The sequence below is a fragment of the Branchiostoma lanceolatum genome, chromosome 17 (genome assembly GCF_035083965.1).
Source record: "Branchiostoma lanceolatum isolate klBraLanc5 chromosome 17, klBraLanc5.hap2, whole genome shotgun sequence".
NCBI lineage: Eukaryota > Metazoa > Chordata > Leptocardii > Amphioxiformes > Branchiostomatidae > Branchiostoma > Branchiostoma lanceolatum.
Genome location: NC_089738.1, coordinates 14,709,950 through 14,724,926, shown reverse-complemented (window position 1 = coordinate 14,724,926; position 14,977 = coordinate 14,709,950). Strand labels below are relative to the sequence as shown.

Genomic DNA, 14,977 nt, shown 5'->3' with positions numbered 1-14,977 from the left:
CCAGCTGATTGCTGTCAAGATTGCTTCCGATGCCCACGGCGTAGGTGATGATGGCCGCTTGGCGCATACTCTGAGCCGGCTCCGAAGGATCATCATATGATATGCCATCGGTCAAGATGATGGCTACTCTCTTCACTCCTTCCCGGGCACCGTTTCTGGTAGAGAAGGCAATCTTTGTGGTGTAGTCGATGGCTGCCCCTGTCCGAGTGTAACCGCCGGGATATGCGATGTCAGCGACCGCATCTTCCAGCGATCCTTGATCATCAAAGGCGTCCAAGCTGATGACCAGCTCTGCTCGGCTGGAGTAGACGACCACACCAATGCGAGTTGCCTCCCGCCCAATGTCAAAGTCGCTGATCATCTTCTGCACAAAGGTCTTCATCCTCCCAAAGTTCTCGGCTCCCACGCTACCAGTACCGTCCAAGACGAAGACAAGATCCACTCGGACGCTGCAAACTGGAGCTGAAGTAGAGAGTCGAGAGAATCAATGGGCATCTTCTGAATATGCTAATAAAAAATCGAAGAAAGACAAGCAACCGTTGGTGCACTTGTCTTTGCCTTACATTTGCCCTGCCTTTTCTTAAAGCCATTGTCGAAGCAGAATCGATTGCAGAGTTTACCTGATAACGCCACTTGTGAAGTGATGATAGATGCACCACCAAGTGTCCGGCCGGCTGCGGTAATGTTGGTCAGGCTCGTTTGGACGTTCGATACTTCGGATGTCATGGTCACTACCTCAACGTCGACTGTAGTAGTTGCTGCTGTTGAACTGCCAAATAGATCACAACAATTACCTGCACATCTCTCATACATATCTTCACGAAAAAGTACCTAAGGCATGCAGAGTTTGCAGATGCAAGCTCCGCAGCCGATTGGAATTAACAGTACGTCATTCCTTCAATTTCATCAATATCAAGATCACACCCGAAACCGTTATAAATCGTCCTTCTCACTTACCCCGGAAGGATCTGTGTCACTCGCAGAGACACGATGTCGACGGTCCCCGCGCTTACAGAGAACTGATTCAGCACCTACAAAAACACAAACAGCGGAACCAAGAGTCACGTCCATTCATTATAAAGGAATAAACGAGCCACATATGATTTGGCTCGTCGGAGGCAAGACAGCCCTCGCAAAAGACGACTTGAAATATAACAGAAATCATGGCAAATTTATCTTCCCTCCGGCCTCTCTTCATTCCTTCCACCCAAAGGCCAGATTGACAGCAGCAATTTACCTGGTATCGGAGCTGAGGAATCAAGTCGTTGTATGCATCAGACCCACGGACTTGATACTCTACTGTGTAGGTCACATTCACAGATAGCCGGACGAAGATCACGGAGGTACCTGTTCAAGAGAAGACACGGATTTAAAGCTTTGTGTTCTCCTTGCAGATAGTTTGACTCACAACGAAAATTCAACGAAAATATCAAGACAGCCTTGTACTGTTGGAGCAATGATCCACCACAAGTCTTTTCATATTCCATCTGCTCAAACATAATTTTGGTAAAGCGTGGGGAAGGGGAATACAAGAGTTCAAACACAACATATTGAGAAACAAATAAACGAGAGGAGAAAAGCTTAGCTTTTACTTACGTGCAGCGACAACGCTTGTGAGTGCCGTGTCGATAGTAAGGTTGTTGAGTTGTGCTGGTGCGTTCATTAGACCAGTTCTCACGGTGGTCGAAGCAAATGCTGGCACCGATCCCAAACATATGGCCACGACGGAACCATCAGCAGGTCTGAAAGTTTGCAACAAGAGTCAAGACGACCTATCATCTCTTGTCCTCGAAAACACATCGGTCATGAAATGCACTGGAAACCGACTAATGCTAGGGTCACATTTCCAAGCCGGGGCCCGGCCGGGCAGTTTGCTAGAACGAAAAGTACGACATAAAAGACAACAAAAGATATAAACGTAAAAATGATTATTCATAAGCATGATCTGTGTATATTTCTTGATATGAATTTTCATTCTAAGTTCCCGCAAACAGCCCGGCCGGGCCCCGGTATGGAAATGTGACCCTAGCATTAGACACAAGCTGCTTCTTACTTACCCGGGCGCAAGAGACACCAAAGGTGCGCTGAATCCAGGCACTCCGGGGAAGTAGCCGACGAACTGAAAAGATTAAAGAGCAGTCTTCACATCATTACTTCTAGAAGATGAATACTCTTACAAATCAAGCACATTCGCACCCTTTGAAAACGAGCCGAGAGCAAGACCAGGAAACAACTTACGGCACGGTTGATTTGGTAAAACACGCTCTGGAATGCTGTAGAGTTGCCGTTCAACAGAGAAACATCGAACCGCCTTGATGTGATGACGATTCTGATGAGAATCTGTTCACTGGTAGCGGCTGTGGAAAGAAGGACACAAACACGGTCAAACATCTATCGCAACGACTACCCTTTCCTTCCATGAAGACGACCGTTGCCGAGAAAAGATCCACCCTTCGAAACCTTCTTTTCAGAGTCCAAGCTATAGGCACTTCCGACTTCATACTGACCGTCACAGACTTGGTTGGGCAGGATGGTTCGCAGGTTGTCCAGCTTGCTGAAGTCGTCCAGTACCACCAGGTTCTCTGGCACTCCGGCAATAACGTCCAGCTGATTGCTGTCAAGATTGCTTCCGATGCCCACGGCGTAGGTGATGATGGCCGCTTGGCGCATACTCTGAGCCGGCTCCGAAGGATCATCATATGATATGCCATCGGTCAAGATGATGGCTACTCTCTTCACTCCTTCCCGGGCACCGTTTCTGGTAGAGAAGGCAAACTTTGTGGTGTAGTCGATGGCTGCCCCTGTCCGAGTGTAACCGCCGGGATATGCGATGTCAGCGACCGCATCTTCCAGCGATCCTTGATCATCAAAGGCGTCCAAGCTGATGACCAGCTCTGCTCGGCTGGAGTAGACGACCACACCAATGCGAGTTGCCTCCCGCCCAATGTCAAAGTCGCTGATCATCTTCTGCACAAAGGTCTTCATCCTCCCAAAGTTCTCGGCTCCCACGCTACCAGTACCGTCCAAGACGAAGACAAGATCCACTCGGACGCTGCAAACTGGAGCTGAAGTAGAGAGTCGAGAGAATCAATGGGCATCTTCTGAATATGCTAATAAAAAATCGAAGAAAGACAAGCAACCGTTGGTGCACTTGTCTTTGCCTTACATTTGCCCTGCCTTTTCTTAAAGCCATTGTCGAAGCAGAATCGATTGCAGAGTTTACCTGATAACGCCACTTGTGAAGTGATGATAGATGCACCACCAAGTGTCCGGCCGGCTGCGGTAATGTTGGTCAGGCTCGTTTGGACGTTCGATACTTCGGATGTCGTGGTCACTACCTCAACGTCGACTGTAGTAGTTGCTGCCGTCGAACTGTCACATAAAGCACGGATTATATTTTCTTTAACAGGTACAGAAAAACTTAAAAGTCGATAATGGCGTCGAAAATTATATATATTTTCTTTTCTGTTACTTTTATATAATCAACATCATCATTATCACATGAGACAGCCATTGCACATATTAAAGTAACTTACTCCGGAAGGATCCGTGTCACGCGCAGGAACACTAGAAACCCTGGGCTTGTAGAGAACTCGTTGAGAAGCTACAAATAACACAGTATCAGGAGTCTGCATCATAAGTCAGTATCATGCGTAAAGATATATCTTTAATGAATAAATTTAGAAACTTGAGGACTAAGTATACTTGCGTAAAGCACTCAAAAACAGATACAAGTTGAAACAATATTCTTGTTTATTGTTGTTAAGTATTTTAAAGATCTCCATTAGTGACTGTATAAATACATCACTACTCTTCCTGGAGTATTAACATACAATATATACATACATATTCAAGCTACTACCAATATTATGTCAAGGTTCAAACTGGCCGTTTACCTGATATTCAATATGGGACACCAAGTTGTTATAAGTAGAAGATCCAAGAACCCGATATTCCACGCTGTAGGTAAAATTCAGGCTTAGCCTGATAAAGATGCTGGCAGTCGCTGCTCCATAAAAGACACAAAAACACTTGATCCGTCATGATAACAGCTTAGCATTATGTTAAAAAAAACGATTTAACTTAAATTGCAGTTGAAAGTCTGTTTGATAAGGAAAGTTCTTTGCCCTATCTGTAGTCGTAGGATTTATGATGTTGAGTTGTATGCATATATATACATATAGTTACCACTGAAATGTGTGCGCGACTTACTCGTGAACATGCGCGTACGGTTTTCATATGTTCATCTGAACTCTGTGCATACACTGATAACGTTTTATGAGCCGTCGATTCTCAAAATGTAGCTTCTGCTAATTGCCGCCTGGGAAATCTACAGGGACTACATTTGGGTGGGTATTAAATAAATACTTACGCTCAGACGTAAGACCTGTTGACGTGGAGTCGACAGTGACGTCTCCAAAATCAGTTGGAACATTTGAATATAGTCTTGTTACGACTGTTTGCTGCCATAACTGCAGTGCCATTTGGTAAACTGCTGAAACTGAGCTTCTTGGTCTGAAATGTGATAGCAAATCATGTTTGAACGACGAATTATGAAGATCAGTAAGCAATTAACTCACGTCCAATACACCAGACTTAAATCGGTGTCTTCATGTTTACTACTATGACAATAAACGTCGACAAACTTTGTGTGTTAGTCTTTATACATTTGTTACATTAAAAAAAATGAATATTTGCTTACCCAGGAGATAATGACACAAGCTGCGTGACGGGTTGTGGGATGTTTCCAAAGAAGGTTGATAGCTGTTCGGGCAAGAATTGTGATTATAACATCGATGAATTCTAACATTGAACGTATGCGGATAGGGATTCCGTTCACTGCATGACCTTGCATTTTGGTGACTATGTGGGCCACCCGTGGCATTTGTAACTTCACTGAAGAGCGAGCGCCCGCCTGCCGGCTATTTCGCATATGTTTTTAATCATGAAGCGCGAAGAGAGATGACGAATCATCAACCAAGCATCAAAATCATTTAGTCAAGAAGGCAGTAGAAGGGTTGCCTTCCAGAACAATGCAAATTAATCACGGTGACTACAGTTTACGGCTGTAAGTCATCAGTCTTTCGGACAAGGATTGATATGAATGGGACACAAAAATAGAAAACAACTGAAACAAGCACATATAAAAGAGTGGAACTGTCAGATCATCCAGAGAAGGGTTGCTCCAGACAAACACATCGGAGTCAACTACACCCAGCCAACGTCATTTTGCATGCCTTATGACCACTTTGCTTGCCATCTAGGCCCCTTTTTCTTTTAGGGAAATAGCCTTCAGTTCATAACCGAGCAATTGCCTAACCAAAGCATACCCTCATGCACGCTCATATGCAGCGAGCAAACGATGGATTAGATGATTTGTACCTTCCGCAACAGTGAAATGTGTGAGTGTGAGTATGCAGTACAATACCATTGACGTAACCTTGTCCTTTGTAGTGGCAACGTATAGAAATGTCAATCAGCTGTTGCCTCATTCTCCAGCAATCCCATGAGGGTCATGATCAGCAAGTGTACAGTTGCAATGTTATCTCAACCAGCATCGCAGCAGATGCGCACCTTTGCTAAAGCCCCTGTCACACTTGTGTGTATATACACGCCCGCATGGGTTGCGTATCAACATGTTTTTAGTTTAGGTTAAGTTTCCAGCCTAATAAGTGATTTCTTAGGTTCGATCACTAGGCTGCACAACGGTGGGCCAAAGTAGAAAACAACTTTTTCCCCGCAAACCTTACCTTTAAACAAAAAAAATGTTAATGCGCAACTCACGCGCACTTGAATATTCGCACAAGTGTGACAGGGCCCTAAACGCGCAACCCTGAAGAATATTCTGTCACACAACATTATCTGAAACATTAAGTTTCAGGAACGTCTTGTAGTGACAATTATGAATCTCACCTTCACGCTCGTACCAGCAACATATTAGCCATGAAAAATGAAGCACTGTCGCAATGCAGTCTAAAGAGTGTACAAGTTGCGCTGCGCATGCGCATGCGCTACGCAGAAAAGGCGATGCGAAGTTTCACAAGAGGAACGAATAAGACGAGACAGTTGACAGAGGCGAAAAATAGCTCTGAGAAAAATGTTCTACTCTAATCTACAAACTCACAGAATCATCAAGTTGGGTGAAGAGCCCAAACCAGGCTGACGTGTTGGTATTGAGAAGATCGACGCTGAAGTTGGCAGAAATGACGTTGATGTTGACGATCCGTTGCACGCTGTTTCCAACTGTAAATGCCAGAAAATTCATCTTCATTGATGTTTCAGTGCAGTTGCACATCAACCACATGGCATGAATTGATAGATATATTGTAGGAGCAAGAACATCTAAATTGATATCTAACGCTTTTATATATATTGGTGAATCTTTTACCCTTTAACACCTGGCTTATAAAACAAGATAGTAGTCATGAAGAATTTTGATGCAACATACAAAGTAATAATTCGCGAACAATTTTTGGTCTATACAATATAATAATCAATTTTAACTCAGTAGTTTTGCAGCGGCCGCCGATAGGAATAAAGAGGATGAGTGAATTGAGTGTGAGTTTTTAAAGCAATTCTTGATATTGCACATTGTATTAATAGTTAAGGTTTAAAGTAAACGGATAATATTCAAAACTAGAACGTGCATTATTCATAATTGAGCAGATAACAATACGATAAATACCTCCGCAGACCTCAGTCGGCAATGTATTTCTTAACTCATTAAGGCCATTGAAGTCGGCAAGCCGTCTCAGGTTGTTGGACGACCCAGCTATGCTGATTAGACGGTCAGGATCAACATTGCTTTCAATATCAACTGCGTAAATGAAGACACTCCCTTTCCGCATGTTAAGAGCAGGACCAGCAACGTCGTCATTTGAAGTACCATGCGTAAACAGAACCGCCACCTTGGTAGCCCCGGCCCGGGCCCCGTTTCTTGTCGAGAATCCGAATCTTGCAGCATAGTCGATGGCTTTTCCTGTCATCGTCCGTCCATATCCTCCAATGTACCTGATTGCATCTACCCTCCGTTGTATGGACTCAGAATCCCAGTAGGTATCTAGAGCAACCTCCAATTGTGCATCTTCCGCATACTGTATGATGCTGATTTGGGTACTTTGGGGGCCTATGTCAAAACCACTGATGACCTTTTGGACGAACCTTTTCTGCTTTTCAAAGTTTTCCTCCCCCACGCTTTCTGTACCAACCAGCACGAAAACAAGATCCAGCTGTGCTCGGCAAGTTGGAGCTGAAATGATTTTAAATGGTTTATGGTACCCTAAGTACGTAAAACGTCATGTTTTATTATGATACAAAAGCTATTTAATATGTACCTTTACCACCACTTCAAAATCTGTTTAGCGAGTGTGTACTGTAGACTACATTGTATAATGATCAGAGCTCTAATTTCATGAAGAGTGTGACAGCTTAATAAACATTTAAGATGAAATTAGTCCTGATTGAATAAATTATGCTGACACAAAGTTTCTATATACGAACCCGTTTCTTGGATGATATAATCAATGACTTCAAATTGCCCCAGTACTCCAGTTGCTGTGGTATTATCAATGATGGCAATGACAGACGGTATTGCAGCAGCGAATCCTTGGAACTCCACATCCACTGTGATTGTGGTTGCAGTGCGGCTTTCATTGGGGAAAAACGATCAATTTCCTTACAATGAAATCATAAACAGCAAATACAAAACAATTCTATTCGCAAGCCTTGACAAGACGTTTGGGCTCTATCTGCGAACACTACCCTCGTTGGCTCATGGGTTACCGGGCATCATTCGAGATTCAATGTCTGGATTATTTTGGCAGTATTTCGTTATTGATCCGTTATTGATCAAATGTTGTTGAATGGTTAGGTTAGTTCTAGTATGTATATAAAGTCATGCAGATGCATTGCACAAGTACCTAGCATGATTGCTAAACGGTTTCAGGTGTGGCAAAGTAAGTGCGTAGCCAGTTTCTGTTTATGCAAGCTTGCCTTCCACCATGAAGATATCTAGTTTGTGAATAATGTTGTTATTAGAGCATTTACTGTACTACTAGGTAATAATTATACTTTTTGTTCTTACCCTGGTCCTATTTGGCCAACAGAGATCGAAGCAATTGAATCCTGGTCTCCAGCAAACAGAAGGTAAAACTGAAAACAGAATACACCTTCTTTCTCATGTCACATTTTTAATTGTGTGGTAATCATAACACATAAACGGCAAACTTTTCTGCACAGCAAATGTCCAACATCTTTTCCCAATGCATCTACTTTTAATTGGTATATCTGTTAAAAAAAAGTACACACAGCCAGTAGTGTCATTAAAATGGACTACAGCATTTAATTTTGGAGTATAATCATTATGTCTTAATACCACATTTTCCAGCTGCAGGGATAGATCTACGAATGCTGCTGATCCCTTGAGTCGAAGATCCTGGGTGAAGTTGTAGACAAGCTGCAACTGCAGGTATAGAGGTCTGACTCCTGAAAGCATGAAAGATATTCTTAGCTCAGTATCATATCTAATTTAGATACAGTCAAGGACAATACCCAGCAAACAAAATGGCATACACTGTTTTATTACACAACTAGTCATTTGTAAATGTACATATATGATTAATATACATGTTTGTGTCTACGTGGGTGGTACCCCTTATGATGTTAAAAAAAGTCCTCCTGCGCCACTTGATGGAGCTTATGGCTTTACCCATCCCCGATTCGCAGCCCTTGGTCCAAACAACTTTGTGGAAGTCTCTATATCAGGGGGCTAGTCCGCTGGTAGTGATGTTTGTTTAACTTCCATACTCTTTCCCAAATGCTGAGCGCTAAGCAGAGAAAGCAGTATGTATACCATTCTTTGTATCTTTTCTAGTCTTAGGAATGACCCAACCCGGGGATCAAACTCACGACCTACCAATATGCAAGGCAAACACTCTACCCATTACTATAGGCCATTGCACCGGTTATGGTGTAGCTTAGGATGTAGATGTATGTATTTTATTTACCATACATGTACTAAGGCCATACTTACGCCCTTTAATCACTCTAACTTGGGCCGTGTTGATCTGTATAACACCCCCCTGTGGGTTGAAACTTTGGAATCTGGTAGTGACATCAGTGACGGCATAAGGGGAGATGGACATCTGGCATACAGCTGAGACAGAATTGTCAGGTCTGTAACAAAACACCAATTGTTGAAGATGATTTATTATCATCAAATTAATTTGCAAAATTGTTCTTCCTTCATGGACTATGGTTGCAATATGCTGGGGAGTTTGACATGCCATGATGTAAGATATGCATCAGGTAAACATTTTAAGGGAGAAGGAACTATACCTGATCACATTCCTTCTTATCATCATTGTTTAGAATATCAACCTGTTAAATAAACAAATGCAGGTAGATCTAGATTTTACATTACAGGTCCTTGAGTTCTTTGTGTAAAACCTAGCTAGGTGGCCTGTGCTGGAACTGGGCTAAATATTTGATGCGTGGGTTGTCTGAACCTGAAGCATTCTGTTTCCCTGAAGCATTATGATGATTCCTACTAGTCACCAATAGAAACACTGATTACAATGTAATATCTTCTTGTTGCCACTGCTATATCATTGTGTCCAAAATACTGCAGACATTATGTTCTGGGGATTAACATTTTGTACACATAACATTTACAAGTCAAGGAATGTTTGACAAACTTCTTACCCAGGTGCAAAGGCCATCGGCTGCACAATAAATCCTGGAACACCTGTAAAGCTGAAGTTGACCTGAAAAAGAATGAAATACATGTAAGTATATATACATAATATATCTTGAGATAAAACATCCACTGTGTATGCATTATACAATACATCATCAATAAAATCATTAAGCAGCAAGATCCATAAAATTTGCAGAATTGTTTTCTTCAAAAGCATCTCTGTATTTCAACCCATATGTTTTATCAATATTACTACTGACTAATGCTACCAATTATGTTTAGGCAGTCAAATGAAAGCTTTGGCAATGAAAAATATGCTTTTCAAATGTAGCTATAGACTGCAAACCATGGTAATTGCAAATAGCAATACACTTGTCACCATTATGTATCTGCCAGTGTACATGTTGGTTAACACAGCAAAACATCATAGAGCTATCATATCAAATATCACAGTCATTCAAATTGTTGAAGAGATTGCTATACATTTATATATATCCAATATTGAAATGTGTACTTACGGCCTCATTCAGCTGGGTGAACAACTGCAGGGATGTGGAAGTGTTGGCATCCAGGTAGTCAACGGAATAGTTGTATGTGCTGATGGGGATGTTCACAATGTATGGCACACTGGAGCTGACTGTAACATGATTGGAGGAAGCCTTTTAATCAATAGGCTCACTGTACTTGTAAATCTTTTATTTTTCATGTAAACTTTGAGTAGCATCAAATGTCATAAGTCTTATCTACTATTTGTATTAGACTCAGCTTACAATTGTCAGGAATTTTGCAGTAACTTTAATTCATGTTTTTTCAGTATAGTCTAACATTTACCTAAAAATACAGTTCAATGTACATACACATTTTACAGGTGTTTTACTGTAGTAACTGGTGACCAAAGCAACAAAAAAATTGTCTTGAGTTCAAAAGCATACTAAGTAGAATAATGTTTTATTTGAAACACATTAAATTTCAGTCTTGCAATACACTACACACCTTGACATAACTGTCTTGGGAGGGTGTTACGTAGCTGTATGAGACCAGTAAACGCCTGCAGTATAGTCAGACTTGTTGGTGCTCCTGCGATATAATCCAGCTGGGCATAGTCAATCCCACTGCCAATTCCAATGGCGTAGGTGATCACATTTGATTTCCGCATCCTCTGCGCTGCTGCTCTGACCTCATCAGATGATGCCCCACCAGTCAGCACTATGGCTATCTTGGTTGAATCCTGCCGTGCCCCGGTCCTGCTGGCAAACATATACTGTACCGTGTAGTCCAAAGCATTACCGGTGTTGGTTGTACCCCCAGTGTGTTGAACGGTTCTGATGGTATCCATCAATGAGGTTGGACTGCTGAAGGAATCTAGGGCAAATTTCGTTTCAGCGGCGTCTGCATACTGCACCAGTCCAATCTGTGTTGCATCAGGTCCAATGTTGAAGTCTCCCAAGGTTTTCAGGAGGAACTGCCTCATCATTTCAAAATCTTGCAAGCCGACACTATCACTACTGTCCAGGACAAACACCAGGTCCAACTTGACAGGGCAGGTGAGAACTGTAAGAAGTATATGTTTGAATAAAGACTATAGTAGTCACATGCTATACTTTTCATCAATGTCTGTCCTTTTCAAGTTACATGTACTTGTAATTAGCCTACAGGCAAGAATTTGCAATAAACTTTCAACATGAAGCTGCCAAGACCAATTGATTCAGCAAGTAGATTTTCGTTAAAGATCTATTTAACCAAGAAATATGTCATGTGGTAACAAAACCAATACCTAACAGTCAAGTGACTACTAGAAACAATCTAAACTACATAATTATGCAGTATAGTGACTAGCAAAATGAAATATTTGGCCCCTGATTTAGTAAAAAAGAACTCATTACTAATTTCACAGAACATAATACATGTATCAGACTAGCGCAAATATTTTCCTGGTCCAGTTAAAAATTATTACAAAATTGCTTCCATGGATATACCATGCACAGAGCGCAACCTTTACATAACTAAAGCTGCACTTTAGAGCAGCTTAAGCAAAATATCCTTGGGAAACGTGGGGTAACTTTGTAAAACAAAACATGCACCTACGTGGTGTATGCTGTATCTATCTAACCTGTGGGGGATACAGTCCCACCGATGACTGGGTGACCATCGATGTCCCCAGACCTGAATCCTGCCACCAGTGCAGTTTGGACAAAGCTTCTGGCTGTTTGCAAGACTACCAATGTTACGTCTGCAATGGTACTCGTTGCTGTATTCCTGAAAAAAGCACAATTGTTGCCATGTAAAACGTTACCTATAAACTCTTCAATATACAATGAACACCAAAAATCATCTTTTTCTATGCTTAAAAAGCGACATACTTAGTTCATGCCTTACAAGTTCTGTTGAACTCTAAGTAAGTTGGTGTGCATGGTCTGTGTCAGGTCCAGAGTTTGAATCCCGACCAATGTAGGACTGAAATACTGATACCAGTATACATTTTTATTACTGCTTAAGACACATGCAACCATATCCCTGACATTTGTTCATCTTGAAGATGTGCTTCTAATTAACATTGTATGGTGCAGTTCATTCATAAACTACAGGTTATAGTCATGGAGTCTAGAAAATTGTTCTTAAGAGATAGTACCCTGGTCTGAAGGCTGTTGGAATGACGGACAGTATTCCAGTGACATTTTCTAGCCCTGTTAACTGTAGGAAGAAAAAGAAGTTTGTTAATTTTGTACTTTGTGCTCCTGAAGCATTGTAAAATCATGTCTTGGCTTGATGTAAAATTTGCAACAAAGCCACTTGCAATTTTGCTATAATTATATATCAATGGCTACATGTCATAATTTAATTCATAGTGCTGCTTTCTATCATTTAGTACATTAAACAGAGGATTTTACTAGCTATAGATTACTAACTGTTACAGTAACCTTCATTATGCATCTGGTCATAACCATAATGACCGATGTGAATTTTTAAAGAAAAACAATCCTCATTTTGGACAAAGCAATGGCAAAATTTAAATTTAAATAAAATTCTACCTTTGTTTCAAAAACGTTTGTCCAATAGGCAAACACTGCAGAGTTTGGCTGATCCATTCCAGGGATGTAAGTGTAGTTGACCTCAACCATCACAAAGAGTGGCAGCGAGTCTAGATATAAGCAATAGATGTATTACAAACTTCGTCATACAACAATAGCACAGTCATCAAGATATCTCAGAGTAAATATCATCATGTATAACAAGAAAATTAACATGCATGCCCGAAAATACAGAGCTGACCAACAATAGTAATGATATGTTGTATGACTTTATGTACAATTAACATATATTACACCAGGTCCTGCAGGTGTAATTTAAAATGGCAAATTTGGCAAATTTATATATTGCATGAATTTACCTAGTATCAGCCACATGAAACATGCATTCTTACCATCATCTCTGACATTCACTGATGCGACCGTCAGATTTCCTAGCTGAGTTGTGGCTGGATTTACAGCACTTGCGATGCCATCTCGAGCATATTGGGAGAAAACCAACCGGAAAACATAGCTGTACTCCAGTGGTCTGTTGAAAGACAGTTTTATGGTATTATGCAAGTGTTCACGGCTGCCAAATATCCTGTCTTACTTCCTTTAATTCATTTTTTCAATTATTATCTTGAATGACATGTCTGCGTAAAACTTAATTTCTCCACTCTTCAACAGTAATTGAAAGCTTTATCATTTACTCCCCAATCTGGATTAGTATCAAATGAAACTAGTGTGTACTTTCCTGTGCTAAACCTTAATGATTTACCCTCCACCACGTCTTGTCAAGTGTTAAACTTGTGTAATCTTCTACATACCGAACAAGATTAATCGGTGCCACTGAAAGAATTCCATTCTGGTAGGAAAGTCCAGCCAGGTTGAGCTATGAACCCAAAATAGATGTACATGTACTTTAAATAACAGTGAGCCGCTTTAGCCAATACAAATTCTTACATGTAGATTAACTACATGCAGTAGTTTATGGCGTAAATTTTAAAGTTTTTGCAGTTATTAAGATACAATATTAGAAATTTTGTCAAGCATATTGCACAATGATATAATAAGATAATCTTATTATATCATTGTGCAATATGCTTGACAAAATTTCTATCCCAAAAAGTAAAAGGTTTAGATCTGACATTATTACACCAAAATTAATGGTACATTTAGCACTACTTTGGAATTTTGGTTTTTTTTCTTACCGCTGTCTGAAGGCAGGCAAACTGCTGTCGTAAAATGGAAGAGCAGGGCACAGATGTAACATCAAGAGATAGGATTAGATTGGTACTTCTTCCGACTGAAAGAAAGCCATAAAAGTCGAATCCAGTTAAAAATAGGTTTTGTCAAATCTTTCTTGCATTATCTTCAAATTTTACAGATCCTGTAACTGCCCAAAGTTGCCCAGAGTGCCTACAATTGTCACAATCATTGCTTGCAATGCTTCCTGAAATTCTTAAATCTCTTTCTCAGTAGAATGTCATCATTTTTCTGTTTGAAAATTTGAACATTGTATATCAAAATCAGCTCAAGGTATTGAATATTTGTCAAAGTGTAATGATCTCTTGGCAGATGAATATATCTAGCAAAAACCGGACCAGGTACATACGTTCACACAGACGGTTTGGTAGGCGGTTGCTGAGATCCTGTAGCTGTCCAAAGTTGCTCAGACCAAAGATGTTGTCCGGAGTGCCTCCAATTGCCAGTAGCTCATTCATGTCCACGTTTGATCCAATCCCAACAACATACAAGCTGATCCCAGCCTGCCAGGCTGCCATCGCATGTTTGTCAACACTGTCAGATGACATGCCATCCGTCAAGAGAATGGCAACCCTCCGTGTACCAGGGCGGCCACCATTACCAAAGGAGAAGCCATACTGTCTCATTTCGTACAGTGCCAGTCCTGTGGCTGTCCCCCCGCCTTGGTACATGACAACATCAACAGCCTGGTTGATCTCACCAATGGATCCGTAGGTGTCCAGGGCAAATTCCTGCATGACAAAGTGGCTGTACTGGAACAGACTTATCTGGGTGGCTGACGGTCCGATAGCAAAGCTGCCAGCAACTCTCTTCACAAAAGACTTCATCCGTTGGAAATTGTCGTAGCCGACACTACCAGAACCATCAAGGATGAAAACCACTTCCATCTTTGCAGGACACAAGGGCACTGTTGCAGAAGAAGAAGACGATTTAGAAAATTGCTGACAAATAAAACATGATGAGTAGTAATGTTACCCGTGGTTATGGCAAATGCATGAAATAAAAA

General features: G+C 41.2%; 1 protein-coding gene across 1 annotated transcript in view; it reads right to left on the bottom strand.

The window, feature by feature from the left end:
• Positions 1–14,883, bottom strand: part of LOC136422458 (collagen alpha-3(VI) chain-like) — a 73,052-nt gene extending 58,169 nt beyond the window's left edge. Inside the window, exons 1-16 of the mRNA XM_066410231.1 lie at positions 14,321–14,883; positions 13,917–14,011; positions 13,533–13,597; positions 13,119–13,252; positions 12,727–12,836; positions 12,327–12,388; positions 11,808–11,953; positions 10,691–11,248; positions 10,216–10,334; positions 9,703–9,764; positions 9,032–9,174; positions 8,375–8,484; positions 8,084–8,151; positions 7,501–7,646; positions 6,686–7,249; positions 6,125–6,243 (exon numbers count right to left, since the gene is read on the bottom strand). Of these exons, the coding sequence (XP_066266328.1) occupies positions 6,125–6,243; positions 6,686–7,249; positions 7,501–7,646; positions 8,084–8,151; positions 8,375–8,484; positions 9,032–9,174; positions 9,703–9,764; positions 10,216–10,334; positions 10,691–11,248; positions 11,808–11,953; positions 12,327–12,388; positions 12,727–12,836; positions 13,119–13,252; positions 13,533–13,597; positions 13,917–14,011; positions 14,321–14,858 (3,039 nt within the window). The 5' untranslated portion in view covers positions 14,859–14,883. The remainder of the gene's footprint in view (positions 1–6,124; positions 6,244–6,685; positions 7,250–7,500; positions 7,647–8,083; positions 8,152–8,374; positions 8,485–9,031; positions 9,175–9,702; positions 9,765–10,215; positions 10,335–10,690; positions 11,249–11,807; positions 11,954–12,326; positions 12,389–12,726; positions 12,837–13,118; positions 13,253–13,532; positions 13,598–13,916; positions 14,012–14,320) is intronic.
• Between the last annotated feature and the right edge of the window lie 94 nt (positions 14,884–14,977).